Genomic DNA, 21356 nt, shown 5'->3' with positions numbered 1-21356 from the left:
CATTTTAAAGACTAGTTTATGAACATGACTATAAGCATATTCAAAATTGCTACCACTGACCATGGCAGCTCTTTGTCAGATAATTAACAATAGAGGGTAGCAAACAAGTACAAGGTCCCTTTAAAAGCAGGGTGACACTTGTACTTATGTCAGCCTGGATATGTCCCAATGATCAGATGACTTTGCACTTTATTATCCTGTAGCCTGCTCTTCTAATTTCCAATTAATAGGCTATAATCACACAACATGATCCCCAGAATATATGAACAGCTTGGATCTGGGGAGGGGATGGTGTCATTGCTTCAATTATAGCTAATATTTGCACTAAGCAAAATTCATTGATTTGAAACAATGCTTGGCAGATAGGATAAAAGGGATGAACAATTTAAGGGAAAGAATAAAGAAAGGGCATAAACACTAAATGATTACATTTTAAAGAAACACTCAATGGTATAGATGCATAAATCTTAAGCGGGGACAAAAGTTGATATAAATGTTGACAAAATGTGGACTGATAAGGTACTAAAGCAAAGAAGTAAATCTGAACCATTGCAAATCATTGGAAACACTATTCTAATTGGCCTAACAAATGCTGACATTCTACTTTAGGAGGCATTGCAAACCAATGAAGCTTTTCATTGGAAAATAGAAGTTTAAGAGGAGATCTGATAGGAGTCAAAATTGAGAGATTTTAAAATCAGGAAAAAGTATTTTCACTGGTTAAGATGTGGTATTTAATAAATTTAACACCACCAAAATAACCAACAGGGTGAGTCAAGAGATTTACTTCAAAAAAGCACACACAAATACAGAAGAGGGATGCTTGGCTGTAGACTGCCTTTCCACAAATAATGCTGGAAGCAGAACCTGTAATTGTTTTCAGTCACATTTCAAATGAAAATGAGAATAGGCTCATCTGTGGAAGTGCAGCTTTGTACTGAACATGAGGAAAAGCACCGAATGTGCCTGAGGCACAACAGGGTACATTCACTTGTTATTCTTCAGTTTTAATGTTAAAGCTGCACGTATATGTAATACGTGTAGTGTTACTCACAATAAGAGGTGGTGGTGGAAGAATTAATCCAGGCTGGTCTTTTGGTTCAAGCTGGTTTATTTTCAAGACAATCTTTTTATTCTATTTAGGCGGGGTAATCAATGCCCATCACCTGTTTAACTAGCAATTGTTTTTAACAAGGTGATTGCCATGCGGTGTGACTATTTATACATTGACAGATTCCCCTTTTTTTAAAAGTTAAAACTTTGAAAAAATTTCAAGAACATTTATTTTAAACAAAAAGAAAGGAGATAATGTCATGTATTTCATATATAGTTTTTTTTTCCTTTGCATCATTATAACATAAGACACCCCTCTTCCAATACATTTAATAATTTCTTAGAGCAGGCACTTCTTTCTGTATAACAGTCTGATAGTTGCTGATTTGTGTCAATCCATTGTATCTTAGAGATCTCCTCTCTAGCATTTCTTTTACATTGGCTAGGTCTATTCTTAGCCTTTTTTCAGTGACACTTTTCGTGGAATGAGCGTTGTCCCAAAGAGACCAGTTATCAACATAACATTCTATGGGCAAACTTTTCTCACATTGCCTCTTATCCAATATACTGACAGAAATTTTAAATAAGTAAACCCCCATATCGAATGCTTCTACCAAGGCCAGCATTTCAGCAGCTAAAGTGCTTTTCACTACCCTTTTTATTTTATTGGCCTCCCAAGCCAGCGGACAACATTTATCATTCTTTGCCACCAAGAATATGATAAACCCTTGCTGTTCTACAGTACCCGTCTGGAAGATTGGCACGTGAAGCATTGCTTAAAAATTACCAACCTCATATCTTCTGGGTCACCCAAGGCTGGAAACTTGAGCACAGTTCTCTCAGAATTTAATTTTCCAAGTGTTTTATATGCTCTCAGAACTTGCTCAACTGTAGCATATTTCATCATGGTACTCAGCTCCAACACATCATAACTAGCATCAGGCCTAGTCTGAGTGCACAACCAGTTCAACTGCCCAATCAAACTTCTCAACTGTTCCGTTTCTTCCTTGGTAGCAGGATCCACTCTTTGTGAGGATCTAACCTGAGTTATTGGGACATGATTAACATTTTCGAGATAAGATTATTGATTCAATGTCACTCTTAACTTGCTCTGCTTAATGACTAAACCTATGTATTTAAAGACCCCTGAAGCCTGACTTCCGCCCTTGAATTCCTTCTTTATCTTCTCAATTACCCATTGTTCAAATTCTACAGAGCCTCCCGCAGGAAATCATCAACATACATTATGAAGATTCCAGCTAGTTTCTCTGTATGGTACCAGTAGAACATCGTGGGGTCTGCCTTTAAATGAATGCAACCTGTTTTCAACAGGACAGACCTCACGGAAAAATACCACACTCTTGACGCATCATTCAATCCATAAATACACAAATTCAATTTCCATGGCTTTCATTCTACATCCCCAGCTTCTTTGGGCGGTTTCAAAAAAATTTCCCTTTGAAACTTCTCCCCCTGTAAAAATGCAGCCTTTATATCAATCGATTTGCACTCCCAGGAACAGGATGCCAAAATAGCTATTAAAAAAAAAATCTTCAAACTCACTTTCTCCACAGTAGATGAGTCCACTCTGACATCCTGATCTTCTAGTCTCTCTTCAAAGCCTCGGCTACTAATCTCGCTTTGGCCTTATATGTGCTGTCTGGCAGTACCTTTTCTGTACAGATCCATCTGAGGGATAAAGCTGGCAGTCCTTTGTCAGGTATTTCAGAATATACCCTAAATTCCTTCCAACTTTCTAACTCTTTCCGTTTGGCTTCCTTTATCAACTTATTTTCCAAATTATTAGCAGCTATGAGAGTCTCTCAGTCACAAGGACTTCTGCTCCTATTGAGATTTGTAGCTTGCTCTCTAGTTCTTGTTAAGCTACGGCCTCTACTCACATTCCTCTCCCTTTCTGGACCACTACTATATGATCTTTCTCCCATGCGAACAGAACCCCGTTCGCAAGTCTGTGATTTTTTTTCTAAGGTCACAACCACTTTCTGGTCCACTGTCAGAACTCGTACTACACTTTGTGTTTCCACATCTTTACCTCAGTTTGTCAATCTTGACTCCTGTTCTTCATCCTGCACGTTTAGCCAATGTTTGTATTTACCAGTGGCCTTCCTGCTCTCCCTGTGATTGAGGCACCCCTCCACACACTGGTCCCTTCTGGCATGTTTGTTACCTTTGTTCCTACTTGGCTTGTTGTCCTTTTGGACGAATAGCGTTGTCCCATCAGTCAACCCTGTATTTGCCGTTGTCTGCTCTCACAAGGGGTGTGTGTGTGTGAGAGAGAGAGTGTGAGAGTGAGAGAGAAAGAGAGTGTGAGTGAGAGAGTGAGTGAGAGTCTTCGCGTTCTATATCCTGTAACAGTATAGTCAGTACCAATTAACCGAGAAGAATGTACCCTAACAGTTTGACTGCCGTGTTGCACAATTACTACTTTCCCATCACTCCCTATTACCTTGCCAGGTCCTTTCCACTCTTTCTGGCCTTCCCTTTTATAATATACCATGTCTCCTTGTCTAAACTGGATTCCTGATGGTCTTATGCAGTGTTGTAGGGCCTGCCGAATTTTCTCTGAAACCTCAGCTTTAATGAAAGCTTTTCTGCCAGCATACAAAGCATTCAGATGAGCAGAAAAGGTGGAGCTAACGTTTGTCCTTTCTAGAGCAGGGGGAGCATCTGGCAACACCGAAAATAACTTCGGATTTATTCCATACACCCAACGGTCAGGACTGTACCCCCCAACCATTTGCAGAGAGTTCTTTGCATGCACCGCCCATGCTAGCGCCATTTGCAATTTGCAATGGTTGATCAGCTAGTATTTAATGTAATATGACATCTATTACTGCATGGTTTCTTTCACAATGACCATTACTAAACGGGCCCTCAGCTGCAGTGCGCATAACTATGTTTAAATTTTCTCACATCTCGAAATTCCTCATTAGGAAATTTCCCACCATTATCTATGAGGAACTTCATTGGTGTTCCTATCCATTTCTCCATGACCTTATCGACAATGGTCCTTTTGTCTTTTAGGCTAAATCTGGTTGCCTTATCTATGAATAGTAGTAAAAACCCCTAAACAAAAATAAAAATACCTGGAAAAACTCAGCAGGCCTGGCAGCATCTGCGGAGAGGAATACAATTAACATTTCGAGTCCGTATGACTCAACAGAACCCCTATCCTTGTACCAAACTTTCAAGTCCATTACCACTGCATCATTAAACTCCCTGGCTAGTGGTAAGCTCACAATAGGACGCGGTGGCATCTTGCGATATTTAAGGCAAATTTCACACTGAGCAATGATTTGTTCAATAAGGTCATCATATCCTTTATCGACCACTCCCGCATCTTGAAGTAGAGTCTTCAGTTTCTGTGGTGATGGATGTGCAAACTATGTAATTTCCAAATTATCTTCTTTTTGTCCACCAAATTCATATTCTCAGCAATTAACAAAACTTCATGAACTTTATGAGAAATCTCTGGCTTCCTTAGTGACAAGCAGTAATGGCCTGACCGAGTAAAATGTAGATCCACATTTTTTCCAAACACAACTGCTGTATCATTTTTCATATCTAGCGTCATCTAAGCCTTCATCGCAGATCCACTCAACAATAGCTGTATCTCACTAGAAACCACATCAGTACTGATAAACAGATTGATCCCTGCTATCTTTCAAGGGAGGACCACCCGTTTGTTGGATGTTAATGTATTGTCATCTTCGAACCTGAAGCAGGTAGAGCTTTCATACTCCTTGACCTGCTGGTCTGCCTCATAGAGACACTCCAGATAACAGTCAAGCCAGTTCATGCCACACACCGTAGAAGTGCAACCACTGTTCAGAACTGCACAGTTGAAGGAATCTACCATCAAAATACTCATCACCGGATTTAAACTCAGTGATTAATACAACTCCATCATGGCATTCATCATCATCATTTTCAGTTTCAGATGAATCCGTCTCGTGGATCACTTCAAAAACGCGATGCCTTCACCGTGGACAGTTCATTGCGTAACAATACTGGAAATCACACCGAAAACACCGATTAACCATTCCCTGTGCATTTTTTGGGTTCAAACACCTACGGTCATCATCCCAGACACGCTTCTTGTTCCGACTCTCAAATTGGCTACGGCTGCAACCATTTTCAGACCTCTTGTCATTCACCCCATCTTTGTACTGGAATCTTAGTCTAATATTTAGTCGACCTCGAAATTCAGCCACCATTGAATCCTCTATCCTTTGTTTCACAGCATAGTTGTTCACATTTGCTAAGAAAGTGGCAGGGAATGACTGTTTCCCCAGAAATTTTTTTTTAGGGCAGCAGTCATTTGATCTCCTGGAACTGAACCTGTTGTATTAAAAGACTATCAACATGGGAAATGTGAGCACAGTCCAGTAGTTTAAATGCCAATACCGATTCTGGAATTTCAGGTTCAAATCTCTGTAGTCTCCTGTACCATTCATCAAAATCCATGATATATTCTTCCATGGACTGATCTGATTTCCTAAGCCTATCAAAGATCATTCAAGCTCAATATGCTTCCAATAACTCATTCTTTTCGTAAAACTTATCCCAACATTGTAACAGAAAGTTCAATCCCACTTCATGATCCAAATCAACCACTTTCCACTCTGAAAATATCTTACTCCTTATCTTACTTTTGGCTGGTAATGGTAACGCCAAAGCTATACCTTGCTTCTTCTGGGGTATGGAAGTAACCCAGGTCCACAATTCAACTTCAGCCTTCCATTGCTGATAAGGTTCAGAGTTAGAAAAAAATAGGTGGACAGTCAAAGCTTGCAATTTTGCACCGTCCTTCCACTATTCAATAGCTTAAATTGTCAGCAACAGTACACTTGTTTTCCTTCAAAGGATTGAGACAAAAATCTTCATATACAGCAATCAATCAGCAAAGCTTAAAGTTCACCCTCTGTTACTACGTTACTCACAATAAGAGGTTGTGGCGGAAGAATTAATCCAGGCTGGTCTTTTGATTCAAGCTGGTTTATTTTCAAGACAACTCTTCAGTGCTACTGACTTCCAAGTAGCTTCCACACAAAGTGTTCCAGCTGTATATTTTTATTCTATTTAGATGGGATAATCAATGCTCATCACCTGTTTAACTAGCAAATGTCTTTAACAAGGTGATTGCCATGCAGTGTGATTATTTATACATTGACATGTAGCATATATAATGTGCTCATACTGTAGCAAAATAAATAAGTTTCTGTATTTCTTTCTTTGCTTTCTGGCAAAAGCAATTGTAAATAAAACTTCTATATTGCATAAATTACAAATATTTAAAAATCCTCTCACACTCTAGACAGAATCTACACTAATATCCATTTCTCCATTAGTACATACCACATCTCTATTTAAATTATTGCTGCAAGTCCATTGAACATTCTGCACATCGCCATTCTGATGCATTCATTCATAAGTATTTCCACAATTTAAATCAATTTAAAGCTTGTTATCATAATTACTACTTTTCATTTTATTTTCTTTACTCTATTTAGAGTTGGTGATATCCTGAACTATAGGAATTGGCTGTTCACATTGGTTTCTAAATTTATTAATTAAAAGCAAAACTTTATCTATACAAGTTGCACAAGAGCATAAGTATTTTCTAAGAGTTCATATACTCCCACACAAGTTTCCATCACACTTCCTGATCTGCTCAAGCAATGACTTCAAATTTGTATAAATAGGAAGGGCAACCAATCACAAAGCACCAACCAACACAAAGCCAACCAGTCACTTGAGTTTTTAGGAGATACCAATCAGAAGCTAGCAACTGCAAATCAAAAGATTGAATATTTCTCTCTCCAATTTCTTGGGTTAGCCATGGTTTCTCATGCAGGCAACCACTGATGTAAAGCTTACGTGAAATATCACACTTCAAGGCATCAAACATTGATATCACAAAATTTAAGTTTAGGAGAATGTGATACTTAAAAATAAAAAGCTGGTCATTTGTAATACAAATGGAAACATGCTTAGCAACAGAAAGTATCCACCTAATAAACCAGGAATCAAAGTTCTAAATGATCCGAGCATTAATTTTAGGAATGCAATGCAATTCCATTTAGCTGAAAAGTTTATTACACAACTCAACTATCTATAACAAAAGCAAAAAAGAAAATCAGCAATTTTCTGCACCTATTTAGCACCATTAATGTAATAAAACTTGACAAGACAGTTCAGAAGAAAAAACAGATTTGGCTGGTGATGGAAGACAGACAAAGTTATAGATTTGGGGATCCTTTTGAAGGGGGGGGGGGGGGGGGGTTAAAAGAAATTGGGGAAAACAATTCAGAGTCCCAGCTGGTGCCTCCAAGACAACTGAAAGCTCAAACACTGAAGGTGGAGTGATGGGAAGGAGGACACCAATGAGGCCAGATTGGAAGATTGAAGGGCATAGTCTGGCACATAGAGCTGGATGAGGCTCTTGATTCAAGGCCACAGTAGGATGTGCCAACTATGACAATGATTTTGAATTCAAAATGTTGGTAGCAGATAGGCAGTTAAGGACAGAGTGAAGTTGATGCAGGGTGATGTTTCTGACTGAGCTTCGGATGACTTTGATTTTGCACAGGAAGGCAAAAGTATGATGGGATCGTCCTGATGGGAGGTTGGCAAGTGGAGGGTTCAGCCTGGTCATGGGTGAGAAGTAGGGCAGGAGTGGAGTAAGGCAGGGGCAGAGCACAACCATATCACAGGAGGATACAGGTAATCTTGATAGAAACACAATAAGGCATGAAAAGCTCAGCTCAGGATCAAGACAGACACCTATCAGGTTCCGCTAACACAGACATCATACTTATGCATTCACCTCTTCCCCACAAAGGAGGACACTGATTCATAACTGGAAATATTATCAGGGTCTTTCCGGCCTCCAGTCACGCTCTGCCTCTAGTTATTCCTGACTGATGTGTACACCATAACTGCAACAGTAAATTAGCTAGTGCCCCCCATTATAATCCCAATATAAATTCGTATTTATTAATATTAAAAAACATATTTTACCTAAATCGGGCAGGCGACAGGGGTGTTGGTGGAAACATCCCGGGTTCAAATGAATCAAAATACGTCAATGTCCATGAGAAACTGCAACATGACAAGCCAGCAATTAAAGCCAAAATCAATGAGCCCCAAAGACCTGAAACCAAGCAAAATTCAGTTGTAAACACTGACCACGCACATCATGTAAAAGGATATATTTAAAAATGTCAATGTCAAGGTGATATTACCTAAAATACCAGTCTTGACGCCACCCTCACTGTTTTCTTTGTCCCAACGTAAATCTGCAACCACAATTCAGACCATTTTAAGACAAAAGTCGAGCATATTAAGAGTCTAACGTGAACGAAGTTTTAAAGTTTCCACAAAGAATGACATGTATAACAAACAGTACCTTTGACGATTATGTACATAATCGCTAGGAGAAAGGCAATGAACGATATCATTACAATGCAGCACAACATGGAGCAGACTCGGGCTGGCCACTTGTTACTCCGGGAATGACCGTAGACCGGCGGTGCCAGCACCCGGCTCTGCCTCGACACGGCGGCGGCGTTAAAGGAGTCTTTCTGTCCACAAACACCGGGCGTATCGACTTCCATGGGCTCTTCTCCCGGAGGGTTGCAGCCCATTACATCCCCGCCCTCTGCCCAGACACCGAGAGGTGGAGCGGCCAGCCCACTTCGCTTCACTAACCGCGGCATTCAGGAGGCGTTAAATTACTGGCCAAAACAACCAGAGACACTCCGTAGGCGCGCTACCGTGCCCGGTGCAAACGTTAATCCAGTGATAGCTCTCCAGGAGGAGCTGAAGCGCCTTCCAGCCTCCCCACCCCTCGCGCGCGCGCACACACATAGATGGCGCCAAGGCCACACCTTCCGCCCCAACTCTCAACCAAACCACACTCCCCCACCCCCCCAAGGCTCAGATTCAATCTAACCTGCTGCTCCCAAAAGTCCCGCCCCCTCCCATCTTTATCCAATCAGAGATGCACAGTGGGAAGCTCCGACCTCTAATTGGCGTACGATGCTGTCAATCAGTGCGGAGGGCGATATGTGACCTTCGGCCTTTACCCCCGTCGGGCTGAGCCAGTCGGATCGCGCGTTGCTGCTGCGGGTCGCCAGGGCCGCGCCGGAGCGGAGCGAGAACATGGTGAGTGCGGGAGCTGCAGCGCGCAGAGCCGGCCCATTGTTGGAGCTGAACCGGGGATGGGGGGGTTGGGGTTCGGCGCACCCGAGCCCAGGGAGAAGGGGAGGCTGCTACTGCTGGAGGCCGGGCTTCCTTTCTATGACTGGGCCGCACAGCGACCTGCAATATGGGCGCGTGTAATGAGAGGATGGCGGGCGGGGAATGAGGAGGCCGCGGCGGGGGAGCCTCCCCGATCACTCGGTGTCTCCATTCATCCAGTCGGCTGGACGGGCGCGGCGCTTCCGAGTTTAAAAAGCGTCAAATCGGTACCGTGTAATTATGAATGAATGGAGAAATCAGATGGAGGAGGAAATCGTAGTCAGCTTAACTTTGATCTTAGTCACATTGTTGCATGGATTATTAAAATATTTTCTCAGTCGTTCATCATACGATAAATTAAAATACAAACATTAGCAACATGGCGTGCACGACGGTCCCCTCAAAATCAATAAAAAACTGAGCATCCTGGCGATGTAAAATAAATAAAATGTGAGATGTCTACTGTCCCTATTGCTCAACAGCAAATTAACATATATTCAGAATTAATTTGTTATAATTCTCTGAGGTTTGTGGAAAATGTTGAAATGGATGAAAATAGATCATGAATCTGTTGTGGTTCACACTGAGTTTACTGATGCAAAATAATCTTTGAACGTACTCTAATGTATCTCACTGTACTGAACATATATACAATTGGGTTGCATGTTTGGATAAAACTATATAGTGGGCAAATGTACAGCTAGATATAGTCATTGTATACATATGAAGACACTGAATATCATAGTTTGTATATTAGTGTTTGTAATGTACAACCCCAACCACTTATTTTGCCCTATCATTTGCACCTATTTCTTCAGCCACCTAGGCCCTAAACTCTGGAATTTCCTCCACAAACCCCTTTGCCTTTCCACCTCAGTTACCTCACTTCCTTAGTTTAAAACCCACATATTTGATCAAACATTTGGTCACCTGTCCTAATATCCCCTCTGGCTTGGTATCAGGTTTTGTCTGATTATTTTCCTGTATACGGTCTTAGGACTGTTTGCTATGTTAAAGGTGCTATATAAAGTCATGGTGTTGTAGTATTCAGTACTTTTGCATATCAGATATTTATAGTAATCAGTTCAACAGATCAGAGCAAAAGTGTCTAAATATTGCCTGATATTTCACAGTACATGGGACTGAGAGTCAGTATGCTAAAAAATAGAATGTAAATGCAAACCTCATGAGTACATTATTCTACTTCTCACAAGATGATGTAGAATAGGAAAGCCATTCAATTGACCATCCTTTCAAAATGGGTCTAAAACTTCAGTGCAATAGCCAATTGATTCTTAAATGGTTTAGGTTTTTGACTCCAGAATACAGTGTGGAGACAGTTCAAAGTGTTACAGCAGGTAGTTATTCACAACGAATGAGTGTCTGAAATTGGCACTTTCCTGATTTACAACTGTGGCACCTTGTACGACTTGCAGACAACATCAGGGACTAAGTTGTAATTCTGTGATTTAGTTTGTGATTTTCAAAATATGTTTTAAATCTCTTGCATGCACCTATAAGATCATCTGCAAATATAATCAATTTGCATTGAGGTCCTGAGTCCAAATCATTGTTATAAATTGCAAACTAGTAGTCCCAACATTGTTCCCTGAGACACCCAACTCAGTACTTCCCCAACCCACTTTGATATAATGTCCCTGACAAGTACCCATTTATTTTGTCCATCAGTCATTTGCTATCCCTACCCAAGACTCACTACAGCTTTGAGACTAAATATCCTTTTGGGATTGTTCTCCTGTGCTGTCTAGAAATGTATGTACAACTTTGTAAGACTTAGCACTTAGAATGTCACTTCCTTAAAGAAGTCAAGGATATCGGTCGGGCAGATTCTTCCCATAATCGATCTGGGCTAATTCAAAAGCAAAATACTGCTGATGTTGGAAATCTGAAATAAAAATGGAAAATGATGGAAGTACTCAGCTGGCCTGGCAGCATCTGTGGAGAGAGTAACAGTTATTCTTTCAGGTTGATGATGTGTCATCAGAAATGTTTTTGATTTTACAGGTTTGGGTTCTGATGAAAGGTCATCAGTTTGGACTACTGTTTGCTAAGGTGTCATTGCCTATATCGACATAGTCATTACGGTACAGAAGGAAGCCATTAGGTTCATTGAGCCCATGCAAGCTCTCTGTCGAGCGATATAGTCAGTCTTATCTCCCTGCTCTAGCCCCATAACTCTTTAAATTTATTTCACGCAAGTGCCCCATCAATTTCCTTTTGAAATCATTTACCGTCTCTGCTTTCACCATTCTTATAGGCAGAGTGTTTCAGGTCCTTATCACTGCCTGCTAACAAGATTGTCCTCACATCCCTCTTGCATCACTTGCCCAAAGCCTTAAATCTGTGTCCCCTTGTCCTTGAACCATCAGCTTTCCTCTGTCTACCTTTTCTACACCTGTTATAATCTTTTACACTTTTATCAAATCTCCCCTTGATCTCCTTTGCTCCAAGGAGAAGAACCCCAGCTTCCCCAACCTAACCTTGTAGCTAAATTCCTCCATCCCTGGAACCATTCTGTAAACCTCTGCAACCTCTCAAGGGCCCCTGCATTCTTCAAGTGTGGTGACCAGACCAACATGCAATACTCTGGTTGTGCCTAAACTTTATACAGGTTCGGCATAACTTCCCTGCTTTTGTACTCAATGCCTCTATGACACCCAACATCCCATATGCTTTGTTAACTATTCTCTCAGTACGTCCTGCCACATTCAAAGATCTATGCACATGAATCCCCAGGCCCCCTGTCTCTGTATGCTTTTTAGAACTGTGCCATTTAGTCTATATTACCTCTTTCTATTCCTTCTGCCAAAGTGCATCATCTTACACTTCTCTGTATTAAATTCCATCTGCTCCTTGTCTACCCATTCTGCTGTCGATTGGTATGATCCTCACTGTCAGCCACACCTCCAAGTTTGGAATCGTAGGCAAATTTTGAATCTTTACTTTGTATTCCAAAATCCAGTCATGTACTGATATCAAAAGCAGTGGTCTGAGCAATGACCCTTAGGAGCGCCACTGTCTACCATCATCCAGAATGAAAAACAACCATTTACTACAACTCTTTTTTGTTCTTAAGCTAATTTTTTTAAATCCAAACTCCACCTCAATTTTGTTAATCAGCCTTTTATGTGACGCTCGCACTGCTTCCCCTTGATCAACCTTCTCTGTAACCTCATTGAAAAATTGTATTGGATTACACAAGCACCATCTGCCTTTTATAAATCTGTGCTGGCTCTCCTTATTAACTCAAACTTCTCCAAGTGTCTGTTAACTTTTTTCTCTGATTATTGTTTCTAAAATTGCACCCAATCACTGCTGTTAAGCTGACCAGCCCACAATTACTGTACTGGGAATGTCCTTACACCTTTTCTTGAATAGGGTGTTACATTTGCCATTCTCCAATCCTCTGGCGCATCCGCTATATCTCAGGCAGACATAGTCTTCATGTCTATTCCTGATAATAGATTTAACAACTCTCAGAGTAGAAATTCCACCTCATCTCTCTTCAATGGGAGACCCCATATTTTGAAATTCTGCCTCCGAGTTCTAGATTCCCCCATGAAGGGAAACATCCTCTCAACATCTGCCTTCTCAAGCCCCTCAGGATCTTAAATGTTTCAATAAGATCACTTCTCATTCTTCTAAACTCCAACGAGTATAGGCCCAGCCTCACGATCTGGGTGTCTTCATACGTGAATCACAGAAAGTTAGTATGCTGGTACAGCAAGTAATTAGGGAGGCAAATGGAATGTTGGCCTTTAGTGCAAGAGAGTTGTATATAAAATTAGGGAAGTCTTGGAGAAACCACACCAGGAGTACACTGCAGTTTTGATTTCCTTAAGGAGGGATATGCTTCTATCGGAGGCAGCTCAGAGAAGGTTCACTAAGTTGATTCCTGGGCTGAAGGAGTTAGGTGTTGTCTCATGGGGAAAGTTGGAGCCATAACTTCCTTCTCTTTGTATCTCAGTCCCTTTAGATAAAGGCCAATTTTCCAATAACCTTTGATTTTTTTTTGTATCTGTGTATTGGCTTTTAATGATTTGTGTATTTGGACTCATAATTTGCTGCTCCTCTACAATCCCTAGTTTATCACCATTCAGAAAATACTCTGGATCCAAACTGGGTGACCTTGCAATTTTTTTTATTATTCTTTCACAGGATGTGGGCATCACTGACTAGGCCAGCATTTATTGCCCATGCCTAGTTGCTCTTGAGAAAGTGGTGGTGAGCTGCCTTCTTGAACCACTGCAGCCCATGTAGTGTAGGGACACCCACAGTGCTGTTAAGGAGGGAGTTCCAGGATTTTGACTCAGCAACAGTGAAGGAACAGCAATATATTTCCAAGTCAGGATGGTGAGTGGCTTGGAGGGGTTGCCCATGTTAAACATCTTACCCACATTAAACTACATTTATCATAGTTTTACCCACTCATTTAATCTGTCTCTGTCCTTCTATAATTTGCTGCTCCTGCCAGCACTACTTACTGTCCTTCCTAACTTAGTGAGGTCGTGAAAGGTTCTTGATAAGTACAAATTATTTATATAACACTTTGTGAATTCAGACCTGTGGATTTACTGTTTATTTTTAGCCTGTTCAGAGCATGTATCTCAAGTTATTAACTTCCCCCAGTTTACCTGTTTGGGGAAGGCACGTTGCCCATGACTTCCTTTGTGAATAGTTGGAGTTTATTATCGTTTAGATACTCAATTGCTGGGCTTTTTAATTTTTATTATCTTCAAATTATCTGTTGTTAACTCTGGTTCAGCTTACTAGCAGCATTCAACTTTTGGTCATCTTGGAACTTAGTTTCCAATTTGGATTTAGTCAGCTGCCCCTTGACATAAAATTCTCCTAAATATTTTCTTTCAGATTTCCTTAAGTTATTCATACCTTTTTAATTATCTTGTTCTCTTTTGTTTTACCATCTCTTTATCAAGCTTCAACCTTTGCTGAGGTTTTAGCGAATTTACTTAGATCTGGTGTGTTCTATTTCTTTCCAACACTGATAACTTTAAATTTTTAATCTCCAGTTTTCCCCCCTCTATTTATTTGGATTTGTATTCCAGATCTGGTAGCCCTCCCTAAGATCACAGCGTGTTGGTGTGTTGAAGTCTGTTTACATCAATGCAATGTAACTCAAGCTGCTTTTACATTGACCTTTGAAGGTTTGTACACTGCCAGTCCCCAGTACATGAGTCTTTTGCACCTGGAGCCAATCCCAGTGTAGCCTCAGTGAATCCGGCAAGTTTATTTTTGTCTTTGCTGGGTGCACAAGACAAATGAATTGGGAGCCAGTGTTTTGCATCCCTTGTGTTCAGTATAAAAGCAATTTAGAAGGCTGTCAAGCACACTCGGGTTATTACATGTGCGCCTTTCTGCGGGGAGGGCAACCTGCATAATTTTGCGAAGCCAACACTTGGAGTATAAGTTTAATAGCAGACTAAAGAACGAGACTTCTTCATTTTGATTAATTGAACAGCATGATTAGAAAATTCTCAATTTAAGAATGATGCTTGAACTACTTGTGTGAGTTGATGCATATTAAATGGAAGAATCAGTTTTTCATACCTTTGTCTTACGCACTGATTCATCACAATGTAAGGCAGCTATTCTAATCCAATGTATTGATTTATGTTACAATATTGTAATAGGACAAGAGTGTAAAGTTCTAACCTTTAGACTGATGAGGATTTGTTTAGAAATAGAAGGATATCTATCAATGTAAAAAGTGTATATTCAATCTCTACCCTCTAATTATTTGTCAGTTATGCATTAGTGTTTTGCGGTAAAATGGTAAGAGTTATTAAAGCTTTCTTGGAATGCTGTTTGGTTTGGCCCTTGCAAGTAGATCAAAATAAGTAATTGTTCCCAGATCAAAAGCCCTGTTGTGTTTATGCATTTTTATTTAAAGCTTTTGTTTGTTATGTAGAATTAAATATGTTAAATGAGTATACAGTACTTATAACAATGTGCAGTTTATTAATGCATAGAATATGGAAAAATACACCAAGCAACTTTGCAGAGGCATAAAGCAACATAGAGGCCACCCCAAAGAAAGAAAGATTAGGAGGGTTGACCAAAATCTTTGTCAAATTAGTGGGATTTAAGGAGATTTCTAAAGGATGTTCTGTTCCAGAAAACTGGTTGGTGGAGGATAGAACTGGAGCCAATCTTTACAGACTTTCAAATTTATTTCCAGAGTCTCATATTACACGCATACACCTCCTAACCCAACAGCCACAGTTTTATTCTGAGTCTATTCACAGGGGGATCAAGTGAATTCCCAATTAATGCCCACTGCACAATTAACATACAATTAATGAAGGATGAGATGCAGAGTACATGATGAGCAATTGCAGGTCCAGATGAAAGGTTCAATGTTGTCCGAATTTTGGTATTTTCCACTTCTTTGTACTGCGGCTGCTGGACTATCATGTAACCATGTGATAAGCGAGATCTACAGTGGTTTGATTTTCAGAGGGTTCATTTAAGTCTCCTGACATTTGAACAGATGTTCTATGAAAAATTACGTCCTGAGAAGGTTGCCAAATCTGAGTTCCATCCTCAAAACAAAAAGCAAGTTTTGAATTCAGGGTTTGAAACAGTTGGCTTGTTTATCTGTTCATGAGTTACTGGGGACCACAACTTCATTTGTGTACCGGTTATTCTTTAATATTCTGAGTCACGGGCTCAGAAACAGGGCTATAGTATTACATCAAAAGCAAAATACTGAGAGTGCTGGAAATCTGAAATAGAAAATGAAAATGCTGGAAATCTGAAATAGAAACAGGAAATGCTGGAAGTACTCAGCAGATCAGGTAGCATCTGTGGAAAGAGAAAGAGTTAATGTTGAATCATAATGAGCACAGACTTTATAAAGCATCATATTTGGATTGCTTTTCATTTGTTTCAACAGTTAGATACCTTGAAAGTGTCTTTTGTGATTCTGTTTTATACCCGAAACACAGGTTGACTGCAGTGCTTCATTGAGCCAGTCATTTGACTACCATTTTGGATTACAGTGGACATGTTTACACAGTAAGCTAATGTGGGTACTGCAGACTGATTGCAAGTCAAAATGCTCATTATTGTTAATGTGATGTCAATGTACTGATATAATTAGACATAATCCAGTGAAACTGATTTTAAAATACTGACATGTAATTTATGGTTTAAAAGCCATGCTGCGTTGATTTGTTTCCTGTATAAATGTGCATAATTGATCTTGTTTTGTTTTATATTAGTCAACATCAGATACATCAAATGGACCAGGACAAGCAGCATCTTTTGGAAATGCCCCTCCCATGATTCCACCACCATTTGTAAGTAGTGATGCAAGGTGGTGTTAGCTGCAGGTCTTTTTTTGCCTTTGTAATATTACTGATGAAATATATCAATGCCATTTTCTTAAGATGGGACCGCCTGGTATGCCTCCACCATTTCCACCTATGGGCATTCCACCCATTGGCCAGAGACCACCAAATATGCCACCTTTGCCACCAGGTATGATGCCACCAATGATTCCTCCAATGGCTGGACCACCAATGGGACAGGTAACTTTTCTGTGGTACAATGAATTGCCCTATGGTATGTTATAGTTGGTCTGCAAATTCAGTCATTCTTTTGGATAAAGGTCTAAATATAAATGTTTTATTCCCTTTACCTATTTTGTATTTTGAAGATGCCAGGAATGATGCCTCCCATGATGGCAGGAATGATGATGTCCCGTATGCCAACTGCCCCCATACAAGCAAGTGCACCTCCGGTAAAACATCTTTATTTTTGTGGTAATAAAAACAGAGAATGCTGGAAATACTCAGCATCTGTGCAGAGAGAAACAGAGTTAACTTTTCAGGTTGATGACCTTTCGTTTATTTCAGATTTCCAGCACTGTAGTATTTTGCTTTTTTATTTTTGTGGTGTTCGTTGATACCCTTTACAGATACCTAACAAAATAAGAATGGTTATTTCTAGTCTCCGTTGCATTACTGTCGTTCTCTTAGTTGTATATCTTTTGGAGAACTCTAAATCCATTCGTTAAAGTATTCTATGGAATTGTCACCAAATATAGTATGGCCATAGATTCATCTGACTCTTTGCAAATGTTCTTTTGCAGAAACAGTACATCTTCAGGGTACGTTTTAAGTGGGCACGAAAAGATTTGGAACCATTGTTGGCAGTAGGGATGCTTGGTGGCATTGTGCAAATGCTCTGAGTGATAGCTTCCCGCTAATATCATTCCAGTACTCATACACCCATTATTATCAAGCTCTGCAGTTGAGTCCACTAGAAATAGCAAATTCTAATAAACTTCTGTATAGTCATTGTGTTCACTTCCAATAAGTGAACCTCTTTTTTTCATGGTTTGTGTACCATATGCAGCCTAAACTGCACCTTTTCTCTATTATATTACATGTGGCATAATTTTGTTTTGAGAACTAAAAATTAGAAGAAATAAACTGTATGAAACTAGCATTGTTTTAAAAAAGTTTCCATTGCAGGTTAGGAAGCAAAGCTCTACAGGATATTCTTGCTAATTATTGATAAATAACTGATGATTTGTGGAAGATATTACCAACAGCACTTTAGATTACCTACTGTTTCCTTTATTTCACCAGCGAAAACAAGCAAAGTCTTGGTGGTACCGAGCTAATATTATATGTGTATACTATTTTGTACAATTGCTCCCTTATTGAAATTATTTATTTGAAGGCATTTGGTCAATTTTTCAACTCTAATCTTTACAAATCTTAAGCTTTTATTTCCTATTTTACAATGGTCTGTTTTATTTAATGTGGCCTGCTAATATGAGCAAGCATCCTGCGCAAATATTTTCCTCTGCCTGCAACAGGGGTTCACCTCTTCACTATGCTTAAAAGGTTGTGTCTCTCTCTCTCTCTCTCTCTCTTCCCCTCCCTCTGCTGAAGATTTTTTGCTTTCCAATGCAGCACAGAGTATTCCCCCCACCTCCCCGCCCCCCTCTTAATCCACCGAGCAAGATCTTTCTCTTGTGTGACTAGCTGAAATCTATTCAATAAGCCAGAAAACTGGAGTGCAGCTTTCAGCGTTGCACTTCTTAAAAACAAATCAGATCTGCTCTGGTGTTAGTCATTCATTTTTTTTTTCTCTTGCTTCCTCACTCCCTCTAGCATGCTTGCACTCTATTTTTCTCCTTCCTTTTACATTTAACTCTTGTTTCATTATATCTTTGCTCTCCGCATACCTACTATTTTTTTTGGTATTGTCTGTCATGATGGAATATTCTATGAATTGACCCTTATTGATTTATTATGCACATTTTCCTTGGAATTGTAAATTGTCATGTGATTGCTGCAAGCGTATATCTGAAATAAATAACTAGTTCGGTACTGTAAAAGATTAGTGCTTGGGCCTCAGATATTTAAAATCTGTAACAATGACTTAGATGAAGCAACTGAATGTAACATATCTAAGTTTGCTGATAATACAAAGCTAATGGGAAAGTAAACTGTGAGGAGGATGCAAAGAGGCTGCAAAGAGACATAGACTAATTGAGTGGGCAAGAACATGGCAGATTGGATATAATGTGTGGAAGTGTGAAGTTATCCACCTTGGAAGGGAAAAGAGATCAGTAGTGTATGTTTTTATATGGTGAGAACCTGGAAAACATCAGTATTCAGAAGGGCCAGGGTGTCCTTGTACTTGGAATTATCATGCAGGTACAGAAAGTAATTAGGAAAGCATATGGTATGTTAGCTTTCATTACAAAAGGGCTGGAGTATGAGTGAAAAAATCATACTGCAATTGTGTAGGGCCTTGGTGAGACTGCACCTGGTGTACTGTATCCAGTTTTGGCCTCCTTACCTAAGGAAGGATATACTTGCCATGGGTGAGGGAGTGCAATGATGGTTCAGTAGGCTGATTCCTGGGATAAAGGGATTGTCCTGTGAGAAGGGATTGAGTAAACTAGGCCCATATTCCCTAGGATATAGAAGAATGAAAGTTGATCTCATTGATGCACGTGCAATTCTTAAGGGACTTCATAGGATTGCTGCTGGGAGGATGTTTTCCTTGCAGGGGACTGTAGAATTAAGAGTCAGTCTCAGAATAAGAGGACAGCCATTTTGGACAGCGATGAGCTGAAATTTCTTCACTTAAGGGGCTGTGGATACTCAGTCAATGAATATATTCAAGACAGAGACTGATAGATTTTTGGATTGTTAGGGATATGAGGATAATGCAATAAGGTGGAGTTAAGTTAGAAGCTCAGCCATGACCTTTTGAATGGTGGAGCAGGCTCGAAGGACTGATTGGCCTACTTTTGCTCCTATTTCTTATGCTCATAAGTCCTTTTTTTTCCTCCAACAGCCAGGAGTTAGCACCACAGTCACAGAAGTAACATCAGGCAAGTGCCCTCATTTTAATATCCTGTTTGCAGTTTTGAGTTTTTATGTAGTGAAATGAATGAAAAGATAAAACAATATTTCATGTCAAAGATTGAATTTTATAATACATAAAGTTGAATAGATCCAAATTGTTACACTTATCCTGACACAGAATTTAAACAAAAATACAGTGGTTATATTCTCAGAATAGAACACCTTATTTACCTAGAAGGAATAGATTTTGTAAAAGAAATAAATGGTTTGTAAAGCTATTACTTTGCCTTCAGGTATGCAAAACCTCATAACCGTCACCTAAAATTTTCAGAGCTCGAAATGTGGCAAACTATTATTGTCTTTCTATTTAATAAGGGTAATATTGTATTTTAATTGAGTGTGGTATACAGTAACATTGGAAAACAATACTGTTGAGACCCTCCAGTGCATAAAATGTTGCATGGAAGAGAACTGAGACAACGCTATCCCAATATTTCTACTGGAAATGTTTTGTTAGAAAATACTGAATTAAATACAATGCACCTCTTCATAATCATACCATAACATTGATCTCTTATGAACCAATACTTATTCTGATGTCTCTTAATTTTTTTTCCAGCACCTCCAGCTACTATTGTTCAGGTGAGTGACTAGGCATGGCTACTCTGTTCTCCTATACCCATTTTAAATTTGTTGCTGCTTTTCATAGAAACGAGGAACAGGAGTAAGCCATTTGGCCCTTCGAGCCTGCTCCGCCCTTCAATATGATCATGGCTGATCCTCTGTCTCAATGCCATATTCCCACTTTCTCTCCATACTCATTGATGCCCCTAATATCAAAAAAAATGATCAATTTCTTTCTTGGAATGTACTCAGTGACCAGGCCTCCACAACATTCTGTGGTGGAGAATTCCACAGGTTGACCACCCTCTGAGTGAAGAAATATTTCTTCATCTCAATCCTAAATGGCCTATCCTGTATCTTGAGACTGTGGCCCCTGGTTCTAGACTCCCCAACCAAGGGAAACATCCTCTCTGCATCTAGTCTGTCTAGCCTGTTAGAATATTATACATTTGAATCAGATCCCCCCCTCATTCTTCTAAACTCTAGTGAATCCAGACCCAATCGAACCAATTTCTCCTCACACAACAGTCCTGCCATCCCCGGTGTCAGCCTCGCTGCACTCCCTCTATGGAAAGCATATCCTTAGGTAGGGAGACCAAAACTGCACGCAGTGCTTAAGGTGTGGTGTCACCAAGGCCTTGTATAACTGCAGTGAGACATCCCTACGGCTGAACTCAAATCCTCTTACAATGAAGGCCAACATACCATTTGCCTTCCTAATTGCTTGCTGCACCTGCCTGTTTACTTTCATTGACTGGTGTACAAGGACACCCAGATCCCTTTGTACATCCACGTTTCCTAATATATCACCGTTTAAACAATACTCTGCTTTTGTTTTGCACACCGAAGTGCATAACTTCACATTTATCCACGTGATACAGCATCTGCCATGTCTTTACCCGCATACACAACTTGCCTAAGTCGCCCTGAAGCCGCCTCGCATCCTCTTCACAACTCACAACACTGCCCAGTTTTGTCATCAGCAAACTTGGCAATATTGCATTTGGTTTCCTCATTCAAGTCATTTATATATAT

At 40.0% G+C, this 21356-nt stretch overlaps 2 protein-coding genes across 8 annotated transcripts in view; one reads left to right on the top strand and one right to left on the bottom strand.

Moving 5' to 3' along the window:
• The window catches only part of arl6ip6 (ADP-ribosylation factor-like 6 interacting protein 6), a 51035-nt gene extending 42105 nt beyond the window's left edge, over nucleotides 1–8930 (bottom strand). For both annotated transcript variants that reach the window (XM_078552189.1, XM_078552190.1), the window contains exons 1-3: nucleotides 8486–8930; nucleotides 8322–8375; nucleotides 8098–8230 (exon numbers count right to left, since the gene is read on the bottom strand). In XM_078552189.1, the coding sequence (XP_078408315.1) occupies nucleotides 8098–8230; nucleotides 8322–8375; nucleotides 8486–8795 (497 nt within the window). In that variant the 5' untranslated portion in view covers nucleotides 8796–8930. The remainder of the gene's footprint in view (nucleotides 1–8097; nucleotides 8231–8321; nucleotides 8376–8485) is intronic.
• Nucleotides 8931–9151: 221 nt separating this feature from the next.
• Nucleotides 9152–21356, top strand: part of prpf40a (PRP40 pre-mRNA processing factor 40 homolog A) — a 70249-nt gene continuing 58044 nt past the window's right edge. For 2 of the 6 annotated variants that reach the window (XM_078552183.1, XM_078552180.1), the window contains exons 1-6: nucleotides 9152–9243; nucleotides 16584–16661; nucleotides 16752–16892; nucleotides 17021–17104; nucleotides 19687–19723; nucleotides 20317–20339. In XM_078552183.1, the coding sequence (XP_078408309.1) occupies nucleotides 9241–9243; nucleotides 16584–16661; nucleotides 16752–16892; nucleotides 17021–17104; nucleotides 19687–19723; nucleotides 20317–20339 (366 nt within the window). In that variant the 5' untranslated portion in view covers nucleotides 9152–9240. Of the gene's footprint in view, nucleotides 9244–9320; nucleotides 9546–16307; nucleotides 16388–16583; nucleotides 16662–16751; nucleotides 16893–17020; nucleotides 17105–19686; nucleotides 19724–20316; nucleotides 20340–21356 lie in introns of those variants that run through there. The other 4 variants (XM_078552181.1, XM_078552182.1, XM_078552184.1 and 1 more) reach the window with 4 other exon arrangements.

The sequence above is a fragment of the Cetorhinus maximus genome, chromosome 11 (assembly GCF_964194155.1).
Source record: "Cetorhinus maximus chromosome 11, sCetMax3.hap1.1, whole genome shotgun sequence".
Taxonomy (NCBI): Eukaryota; Metazoa; Chordata; class Chondrichthyes; order Lamniformes; family Cetorhinidae; genus Cetorhinus; species Cetorhinus maximus.
This window is presented reverse-complemented; position numbering and strand designations above follow the sequence as displayed.